The sequence below is a fragment of the Esox lucius genome, chromosome 8 (genome assembly GCF_011004845.1).
Source record: "Esox lucius isolate fEsoLuc1 chromosome 8, fEsoLuc1.pri, whole genome shotgun sequence".
NCBI lineage: Eukaryota > Metazoa > Chordata > Actinopteri > Esociformes > Esocidae > Esox > Esox lucius.
The window spans coordinates 12,573,408-12,583,645 of NC_047576.1; the positions used below are offsets into that span (position 1 = coordinate 12,573,408).

General features: G+C 39.0%; 2 protein-coding genes and 1 long non-coding RNA gene across 17 annotated transcripts; 1 reads left to right on the forward strand and 2 right to left on the reverse strand.

Moving 5' to 3' along the window:
- Nucleotides 1-263: 263 nt before the first annotated feature.
- On the reverse strand, nucleotides 264-6,436 carry mbd3b (methyl-CpG binding domain protein 3b). Of its 12 annotated transcripts, none has more exons than XM_020048965.2 (8): nucleotides 6,192-6,436; nucleotides 4,727-4,846; nucleotides 3,672-3,831; nucleotides 3,298-3,435; nucleotides 3,097-3,187; nucleotides 2,756-2,933; nucleotides 2,441-2,628; nucleotides 264-1,442 (listed from the first exon to the last, which is right to left on the reverse strand). In XM_020048965.2, the coding sequence occupies exons 1-7, from the start codon at nucleotides 6,203-6,205 to the stop codon at nucleotides 2,481-2,483; spliced, it is 849 nt and encodes a 282-aa protein (XP_019904524.1). In that variant the 5' UTR covers nucleotides 6,206-6,436; the 3' UTR covers nucleotides 264-1,442; nucleotides 2,441-2,480. The 12 variants fall into 12 exon arrangements, with proteins under 12 accessions (XP_019904524.1, XP_019904527.1, XP_010869970.1 ...); XM_020048968.2 differs by having other exon boundaries at nucleotides 4,727-4,798; nucleotides 6,192-6,432; XM_010871668.4 differs by lacking the exon at nucleotides 6,192-6,436 and adding an exon at nucleotides 5,156-5,730 and having other exon boundaries at nucleotides 2,476-2,628.
- LOC105011553 (cytochrome b-c1 complex subunit 10-like) lies at nucleotides 3,744-8,244 on the reverse strand. Of its 3 annotated transcripts, XM_010871666.4 has the most exons (3): nucleotides 8,092-8,244; nucleotides 7,223-7,364; nucleotides 6,487-6,962 (listed from the first exon to the last, which is right to left on the reverse strand). In XM_010871666.4, the coding sequence occupies exons 1-2, from the start codon at nucleotides 8,148-8,150 to the stop codon at nucleotides 7,244-7,246; spliced, it is 180 nt and encodes a 59-aa protein (XP_010869968.1). In that variant the 5' UTR covers nucleotides 8,151-8,244; the 3' UTR covers nucleotides 6,487-6,962; nucleotides 7,223-7,243. The 3 variants fall into 3 exon arrangements, with proteins under 3 accessions (XP_012990436.1, XP_010869968.1, XP_012990435.1); XM_013134982.3 differs by lacking the exons at nucleotides 6,487-6,962; nucleotides 8,092-8,244 and adding an exon at nucleotides 3,744-3,831 and having other exon boundaries at nucleotides 7,223-7,618; XM_013134981.3 differs by lacking the exon at nucleotides 8,092-8,244 and having other exon boundaries at nucleotides 7,223-7,618.
- LOC109616040 lies at nucleotides 7,793-9,602 on the forward strand. 2 transcript variants are annotated; one of them, XR_002197076.2, is made up of 2 exons: nucleotides 7,793-7,872; nucleotides 8,938-9,602. It is a non-coding gene; the product is annotated as an uncharacterized LOC109616040 (long non-coding RNA). The 2 variants fall into 2 exon arrangements; XR_002197077.2 differs by lacking the exon at nucleotides 7,793-7,872 and adding an exon at nucleotides 8,504-8,602.
- Nucleotides 9,603-10,238: the final 636 nt, after the last annotated feature.

Here is a 10,238-nt window from a genome sequence, read left to right on the forward strand (position 1 = left end):
TATGCGATATTAACTAATTTGACAATCATTTACCACGATTCTGATCAGAATGCTGAAAATAATTGAGGTGAGTAGGGCTATGGTTAAATAACTGTGTTAACAAACCTTTATCCCTTTTATTGCCTTCAAGCGTCAGTGATATAGCATGTTGTTTTGGCTCACACAACCGCGCTTTAGTTGGCGTAAATATTTATTTTATCTCCAGGCAATGAGTGAAAAAAGGTCCGGAACCCCTGGTGTAGCTTGTGTCATTAAAATATTGATACGTGAAACCATACTTCTCGACATACATATACATTTTATTCAGTAACACAAATTCAGTTAATCAGTCAACCCCCTGTGGGATAGTGATCTCATTTCACACGTACAACTTAAGAAATGTGATTAAATTTACAACGTTAGATTCATTTTGTCAACACTGGCAATTTTAACCTTTATTCAAACTAAATCTGCTTAGTTTTCGGGCAACCAGTGCACAAGAGAACAGGGAGGCAGCATGTGTTGTGGTGGCATTGGCACATTAATTGGAAACATTTAAATAAAAAACGTGGAGTAAACTTAAGTCATGGACTAACCATGCATTGGCTAGAAACGCTAAACCAGCAGCTCTAGTAAGTAATTGACAATGAATGTTAAACGTAATGCAACGTACGCTATGCATCAGAGGACCAACTAATTGACATCATTGTTGTGCCCATGTTATGTGGAAAAATGAATTGCTGAATATGATTCAAAAGACAAAAGCACAGTGTAATACTGCAAAACCTTCCGAAAAAAATTACATGGCCCCTCTTTGGTCAATACTGTGTAAGGGGTTTGTATACTAAAGATTTAATTACAGTAACAAGGATATTTTCTTGATCATGATTAAAAAATGTTCCATCAACACTCTCCTGTAACATTTACACAGACATCATTTAGGCAACTATTTGGTTCCCTCTCATTGAAAAGCCTCTCAGTTAGCCCTATGAACAGAAGCCTGACTATGGTCCATCTATTCCTATGGAGTCCATTGGTAACCCAAAAAAACATTCACTTCTTATTCAAAATCAATTACTTATTAAACATTTTTTCATTTTCTTTAGGAGGTTGGCATGATTGTCACAATAAGTCATACAGCAAATCCATTAAAATGTCTTGTGAAAATACATCATTGAACAATGAATTCATAATCATACTTCACCACTCTCCTTTTACCTGGCATTTAAATGCTCCGTTTAAAAATTAATATTCTATTTGATTTAGTGTTGCTCAGTCCAAGTCATTCACCAGGGATGGAGACAAAAGAGCCCAACCAGTGGGCAGAAGGTAGGCTAAGCTTCAAAGGTGTCGCTTGTGGAAGATGGACGGAACATGGGCAGTTGGTACAGGGTTCCTGGTTTCAGTATCCTTTGAGGTGTAGAAAAACCCATCCAGACTACTGTTTAACACTCCCCAACACCCTGGAACAGAGAATAGTGATGGTAAGACAGGTTTGATGAGATTAAAAATAAAATACTGATTTGTAAGTCAGATTTCCAATGTCATCATATCCCTTGGGTCACACATTCGCGGCTAAACAGACCAATATCGATGTGGAAATGCTGTACAGCCTGAACAACACTTCTTGTTCTTTGAACAACTTTGACCGATCACTAAAGCAGGTCTACTCCTGCTATAGAGTCCCTTTTAACAGGAAGGCCCAATCCCAATGTCGCCCTTAAGCCCTGAACCCTCAGACATCACTGACATCGCCTGGTAAGTGACTGAGTGCAAGAGACTGCAAGGGCTCTAAATGCTATAAATAGTGATGGGACAGCCCTTTGCGACTTTATCATGTTACCTTGAGGACGCCGAAACATGTTGCACACTATTGTGGGTTTGGGACTTTATTTTACGTTTTTTACTTTCTTCGCGGCCAAGGCACTTAATAGACCGACTGCCTGATTTACGTCTTGCAGGCTCTTGCCCTACAGAGAGGACAAGAGGTAATTGTCAATAACCATCTATATGTGTCTATAATCAATGTACTATTTTTGGTCAAAACAGGATGGTTAAGCAAAAACTAAAATAAATAGTTGAATATAATAGGTGTGTAATGAGGTGATTACATTCCTGTGATTTCATGTGTTCTATATGCCATCTTAAATCCTTGTTAATGTAGTGCAGTTTTCTTCTCTTACAAGGTGGGTTTGCCGGGATTTCGCATCCGGGCTTCCCCTGGTAACCCCCGTGTTTCCCGTCTCAACGTTATGAACTGTGGGCAGTTCCCTCAGGCAAAGCCAGCAGAAATGAAGACTTACGAAAATGGTGCATAAAGGGCTCTAAATGTCTGCGAAAGAGCCCTCGTGCACTTGACGATTTGACAGTGGGACAGCCCTAAGCCCTCAAACGTAGCAAGAATGCGCTTCAAAGTCTGTGACTCTGTGATTGTGGACATTGGGATTGGGCCAAAGTCTACCTCTGCTATAGAGTCCCTCTGAACACGAAGTCTACCTCTGCTATACAGTCTCCATATCATCATTGCCGTTGCCCTCCTCTTTGAGCGAGCCCCCCTCGCTGACTGCTTCTTCTACGTGAGCCAACATGTCCGCCATTAGAGCCTCCTCCAGCTTCTTCCTCACACTGTACACCAGCTCCTCCTGCTTCCTATATCCATCATCAAATAGAACTGTTAGAGATGTGGGCTGAATTTGAGCAAAACAGCGTTGGAAATCAACGACACTATCCTAAACTCACTATTTGGACTCCATGGAGCTAGTGTCTAGTCTTGTACCTAATGTCCTCATCGGTGACAATGAAGGCCTTGCAGAGTGGCTGGGCCGTGTTGAGCCATACGCCTGGGTTCTTCTCCACAGCTGCAGACAGCTGACCTGTAATTGGGGCTGCACTGGTGTGCAGGGCACTGGCTATTGCTGACAGTAAAGTCTTGTCGGTACACCCGGGTCCAACCCCTTTAGGACAGACGGTTGGTCACAATCACATGAATGAGCAGATGGTAAGCAGTTAAGTAAAAATGACACACTGTATGTACAAATTACATTCTCATTAGATCTCCACTTAAAAATGAGGAGAACAAAAACAAGGTTGAGAGGCAATCCCAATGCTCTTTCTTACCTTGAAGACCTTTAGGAAGGTCCATTGTCTTAACTAGCTCCTCTGCGATGTCAAACGCATTGAGGCCACCAAGCTTCTTCTCCCAGAAAAGCTATGGACAATACAAATAATGTGATAGGTCTAATTAATTTAAATTACCTACAAAAGTATAACTGTAACTTCAGTTTAGAACAGAAGGGAGAGGCCAATTTCAGCGTTTACCTGTCTTGGCTGGTCGACAGCTTTCTGTGGATCTGTCTTGACTTTGTTGCTGGGGTGGTTGGTAACCTTGGTGACAGGCTGCTTAAAGATGGAAGCAGTCTGTCTGACAGGGAGTGATGTGTTCAGGTCTGGTTTGCCCTAAATGACACATGAAAAGAAACAGCTGACTGTAACTACCAAAGCTAAGCAGCAAGAGTGCTGTTCCTCAAGTAGGCCTAGTAGATAATATTAAGTCTGTTATCACAAGTGACTTTGTGGGAAGTGTTGAAATATACTATTGTTTTTTTCCTGCTAGTTTGACAGCCAACTATGGTCATTTTTGAAGGGGTGTGCAACGTGTCTACAAAAATGTATTTCAGAAGACAACCTCCCACCTTGGTTTGATTGTTGTTGTCATAGCGCAATCTCTGCCTATTCTTGTTCAGTTTACTCATGAGCATCTTCCCTGTTCGGAAGTCAAAAGAGCTGAGGTCCATCTGGTTGCCAAGGTAACGAGCCAGTTGAGGCTTACTTCGAAACTTCTTCCCAGTGGGACTAGGGGAGGTAGGTGACGACAAAACAAAGTGTAAGGCAATTGAAAACTTACCAGGGGATTGCAAGACAATGTGGAGAAATAAATTAAGTTGCACACTGACAAAAACACAGACCGCAACGGAATACATTTTAGGCTGCCAAAAACTGTTTACAGGAGAACAGGTAAAACAACAACAACATGCAAGAGCCATTACAGAAAACCAGAATACAAATGGACTTCCCAGGCATCAGATTATTATTAACGTTTAATGATATGGAATCAATTAGTATTTGCATTAAGATCTTAATTTAACCTAGAAATACTTAATGTTGTACAACAAACTATTTATGCAGTAAGTTATTATAGCATACTTCCAAATACATAACTTGCTACAATATTTAAAGATCACTTATCAGAAACTTCGGTTTCAGATAAGTAATCTGTTTCATAAGGAGGGATTGGTTGGGATCAAATAGAAAAAAATGTAAAGGTAGGACCAAGTGTAATTCTGAACGTTCAAATGTAGTCAAACGTTTGGGTGGTTTCAGAATCACTTTGCAGCGTCTTATTTTGCATTTTAGTCGGAGAAAGTGGACAACACGGCGCAAGACCCAAATGCATGGACAAAGATAATGGTAACTGATCCATGTAAATGTGTTCTAGCAAACACTATGCACACTTAAATAAGTAGTGATGCACTGTTTATTTTGATGCAGGATCATTTTCTAAAAATGGAAAGCTTGGCATGATTTACGTTACTAAACGATGGAAACGTCAATGCTTTATTGCTAATAATTCATGCAAAAACGATGGCTCCTTCAACAACAACAAAAATAACGATAAATTGAGACAATTAACTTGCAAATTGCGTGCTTGGATAAAAAAAAAATGACAATTCGGTACACGGCAGCCTACCATAAACTATACAAACGACCCGCCTCCCCCCTTTCTCGTCTCTGTTCCTCCTCCTCTTCTTCCTCACCTCGGCTAAAAAAAGAACAGCTTGTGGTTTCTTGATGGTTGTTCATAATACGACTATGGGACAGCAAGGATTTTGATTTAGGCTATTTGTTGCGATCATTCAGACAATCCACACTTACCCCCAGTGCAGCGGACTGATTGACATGTGTAGTCTATACCTTCATAGGTTAACCATTGGTTTACAAGCTACTTGTTATTCAACAAAAGCTGGCCTACTTACCCTCATGCTACAAAATAGCCTAATTTTGGCTACCCCCTCCTCAACTTTCTGTCTCCAGGTCACCCCAATATTAAACCCATCTAGACCCAACCCTTGTACATCTACATGATAACCCCCCACCCCACCTCCTCTCCTCTCAGTACCTAAAATAATAGACATCGCTTTTTCCCGCAGACAAACCCGACTTTCTGGTCACTTCTTCCATTTGCCAGCCCTTGGGGAGAGCCGAGCACTCCCACCTTTTCTTCTCCATGTTCTCCCGTTCAATTGTTCAGTGACGCTCTTTCCTAACGTTTTTCTATTTGGGGTTAAATTTCGTGTTTTACACCGTCCATTACTGTGGCAAACGGCTCACACTTCATGGATCTCCCTCCCGACTAATCGCAGCTCTTTGTCGTAAAGCATGCATATCGCTCCGCCGTAACCTTAGCCACATCATGCCTGCCTCGAGAGGGCAGTGAGGGCTACATCCGCAATACATTGGACAGTAGGCTACACACATTGTAGTGTCGAATACTAAACCGATAAATGATTGATTTGATAAGCGCGGTATCTAAACAGTACTTGTCAAACAATTTAATTCCAAATCTAGTGTACTGTAATATCATGTGGAACATATCTACACCATATGATTTCAAAACGCAAAAAGATTATTTGTCAAAGTTTCATATCAGGGACTATACGATAAATACGAGAATGCAATGCTCACTTGTCATTCAGACGTTCAAAAAATGATTTTTTTATTATAATTTTTTACAAATAGCTGAAAATACGTTTCTTAGATTTATGTAGCATTTCATACATGCTACTTGTCGGAAAATATTCGATATAAAATAATGATCTAAAGATATTTCACGATTTCTATACCGCGACCATTGCATTTTAAAAAACAACCGACGACACCAACGAAAACGAATTTTTGTTTTGAATAAATCCATTGCTAGGAAGAAAGGTTAAAACTGCAACAACAATAACATTTGTAACTTTATTTCAAATCCCAGAACACTGCCTAGTTTACAGATACACGAGACCACCGAAACGCCTCCCACACGAGCACCTAAACCCTTACTCGATTAAAAGATATTCTAACAATGCATTCCTTGAACACAACATGTTATGACAAAGATAGGAATACAAGCAATATGACTCGGTATCAGTCCTTTTTTGTAGGATACTTACTCGTTCTTGTCCATCTTGCATACCCTACGATCTCGGTTTCTCCCTTTCGGTCTGTGTTAAATCCCTACACCCCTCTCCTCTTTCATTCCCCTCCCCCTTCGATGAAACGAGACATTATGCGATAGCAAAAACAGAACCGGCCACAGATTAAACAATACTGGTAATAATGAATATAAATTGGGGCTTAAAACAAGGCTGTGTCGACATAACCAACAAGAAACACGACAACGTAGGCATCTTTCTTTCTGAAACTTCCGAGCAGCCTACAAGTGTATTATGTAGCCATCAGGTAAAATTAGTTTGTTAAATATTTAAATCATTTTGTAAACTTTTCTCTCACTGATGAAATGCAATTAGATGGTAGTAACATGTCCTTCTAAAAGGCTTTGTCTTTATGCTGTATGTCCACTTTCACTTTTTACACAAAAAGAGCAAGAATCTTTCAACAATTTAATTAAACTTGTAAATTACATTTATTCACGAAAAACACTTTCATACAGTGGAACAATACGTTTGCAAGTCAAACATTGCATTCATATTCAGAATGACTGGCAGTGTAGAATAATACCATAAAAAATGTGTAGAATAATGACATTGTATGCTAAGTAAATGTATTTTATTCAGATCAAATAGCATTTGAACCAGAACAGTATTCCACCTAAAAATACATCCAATTGATCCAATTCTAATAAGCCCCGCTTGATCGGTATATCAGGGTATCCTAATTTAGCCAACGCAGAATAACACTCCACCCATACCGCAATGGTAGTCCTGCAGACAGACACGGTCCAGTCAGTCATTAGCAGAAATAGGACAAATATAACTCTTCACTAATTAATTTTCTAGCCTATATCCTTAGGGAAAGTCCACCAAATTCTAAGTTGTTTTTGACAGTGCCATCTGTTGGCCGCTAATAGCCTACAACTACACTACAGGCCTAAAACGATTGTTCAGTTGTTTTAGGTGAAAAATACCGGAAAATACAGAGCCTGACAAATTCTCATCTCACATTACACCTTATGTTCACTTACAATTCAGAGCAGTAGAGGTGACTAGTTGTCCTTCTTGAACTTGCCGTTAATGTAAGGAACCCATTCCAGGATCAGCCTCCAATCTGTGAAGTGGACAATGGCTATTCCTCCCACTGTTCCCCAACCAACCATTGTGGGAACCCTTGACAAAACAATAACATGACGAATTGACTTGAGATATTTATAAAGTGGAGCATTCAAGAACAGCATCAAGTGGGCACTGTGGGCACAAGTCCACATTCTTCCCTTACCCTTTCAATACTTAATATCTTGACCTTTCAACTTAGAGATCACTTGAGGTGGTATATAATATTTTGTTTGTCATTAGTTACACCATCACTGTGAGTGGGAGGTAGGTTAGTTATAGGATAAAAGTGCATTACTGTATATTACGGGGTATCAAATCTGTCCATACGCTCGGCTGGCTGATACTGTGTACACAAAGGAATTCAATAACATATTTTTTTGGTGTAAACCAGTAATTTTTTTTATTAAAAAAGTCATTTGTGACGTCTACCGCTAGTACTGTACTAAAGTATCCTCTGCTAACAGAACTGTACTGTCTGTAACCTTTAAGTAAATAAACGGCAGAACGGTGGACACTTTTTTTCTTTTTTTTGAAAGCATGATTAAACCACAGGCCTGAGATGGTAAGCAATATTTCATCTATAACAACATATTTGCTACGTACAGTACAGTAGATAATTAGTCAGCTATGCAAGCTAGCTATTTTACTATCTAGCTAGTAGAGAGTATAGCAGTAACGTTATGTGGCCATTGAAAGATACATTGGACCTTTCTTGTCTGGAGCATGTATTTATTCAAGTCCAAAGAGATCTTCAAGTTACGTTAGACAGACATCAACGTACCACATCCTGGCGATGGCAATGTATTTTTCACCAATCAATTTATTTAATATTTGCACCATTCTGACCTTTGCGTTGTATTCCGAAGCTCAAAACTGCGTTATTAGGACCCTTTTATAAGAGTGTCGGTTAAAATGCCTGTTTTTTTTTTTTTTACTTCCAAATTGCACCGAGGCAGTAAGTATACCATTTATATAATAATGTTTTAGCAGAATAGATTTAGGAGCAAACATGTTGACCTAATGGTGTCAAATACCATATTTTTGTCAAATAAAGGATACGCTGAATGACTATGGCAAATATTGCATATGGCACATTTCGCATACGTCAACCGTACTGTATTTGAGGATTAAAACAACTGCAGACCAACGCCATATGATCTACAAATCACTTTAATAAATAATTACCTATTAAGTCAGCAAGAATTTGACAACGATATTCTGGTCCTCTCTTACGAAACCATGGTTCGCTAAAACATGTAATCAGAAACACCAGTGAGGAGTGAACGTAAAAGGTTTGATTACGTAATTAATTTAATCAAACTTTGTAACAACAGATCATTTGTATCTTATGCAGTGCTGCTTGAAAGGATGTGAACCACTTGTGCATTTACAGATTTGGTCAGTGCTCGTTGTAAAATCTTTATTTATCAGAACCTTTTTTATCTGACATAAGGGGTTTAAAGTTTCCAAATGTGCAAAAATAAGTAAACCACATTGGTTAAATCAAGTAGAATCATGTGGGTAATTAATTGGGTACCAAATGAACCAATCAAAGGAGGGCTTTAGGAAATAGTTTGTGAGGAACTGTGAAAAATAAAATAAACCTAGTTTGTTGTTACCCATGCAGGTTAATGCAAAACACCATGCCAAGAGGAAAGATCTCAGAGGACATCAGTCTTGCGAAGGCTGATGTCAACCAGACAACCATCTCAACCAGATTTGAGCTCTATCAGTCCACTGTAAGGCAAATCATTTACAAATATAAAGAATTTAACGTGACGCTTGGTATATAAGTGGATGGCCGCCCTTCCAAAGTATCCCCATGAGCCACAAGAAAAATAAATAAAGGAAATGCCAACCCAAACCGCATCCCAGGTTACTGTGTATGATGCAACAACAATAAGAACACTGAATTTGAAATGGCATTCATGCAAAGGTTGCTAGGAAGAAGCCTCTGCTTTAATAAAAATCTTAACTTTGCCAGAGCCCACTAAGACAAACCTGAAGATAACCTTGCCAACAGTCAAGCACGGTGGTGGGAATGTTAAGATCTGGGGCTGCTTTTCACCATCTGGACCTGGTCAACTGCACATCATCAAGGGAATCATGAATTCTGAGTTATACCAGGAGATTCTTGCCCATGCACACTGCAAAATCTCCCTGCCACTGTCTCAACGCAAAGTCTATTTTCAATAATAATAAACAAATAATAATTTTGCATGTTTTAACCATGAAACTTTTAATCTGCATCACTGTTAAGCTTTTTGGTTATGATTAAACAATAATTCATAATGTAGGCAGTTCTAATAATATGCTACACATTGAACAAGACATTTTGATTTTATTAAACTGTAATATTAACAACCACTTTTAGCAAATGTGCCCCTGTTGTCTTGGCAGTACACAAAGTTCACATAGGTTGGTAAACCCCACAATTGCTCTTCTTTATTGATAATGGCAACCACGCATGTCATTAGAATAAAACCCTTCATAATTATTGAAAGCAGCATATCAAGCTCATACCATTGCTCTTTTATTATCCAGTTAAGCTTATAATTTCTGCTGTCACTTACGAAATGATTGGCACCCTTTGTAAAGATGCGCAAAAACACTAAATGAAATAACACAAACCTATTTTATGCTAAAATATTAACTATATTCTCTTTTGCTTAGTTACAAAACATTACATCTCAAAAAGATAGGTGTCAGAATTATTCACACTTAAATGACCCTCATAAAGAAAATGTGATCTGCATTAACAGACATCGATGAGCCAAAACACTATGACCTCTCACAGGTGAAGCAAATAACATTGATCTCCTAACAAGGGCACACGTGAAGGTCTGTTTAGATTACATGGTGAGTGAACAATCAGTTCTCACGGCCAATGTGTTGGATGCAGGAGTAAAAACTTGAGTGACTTTGACA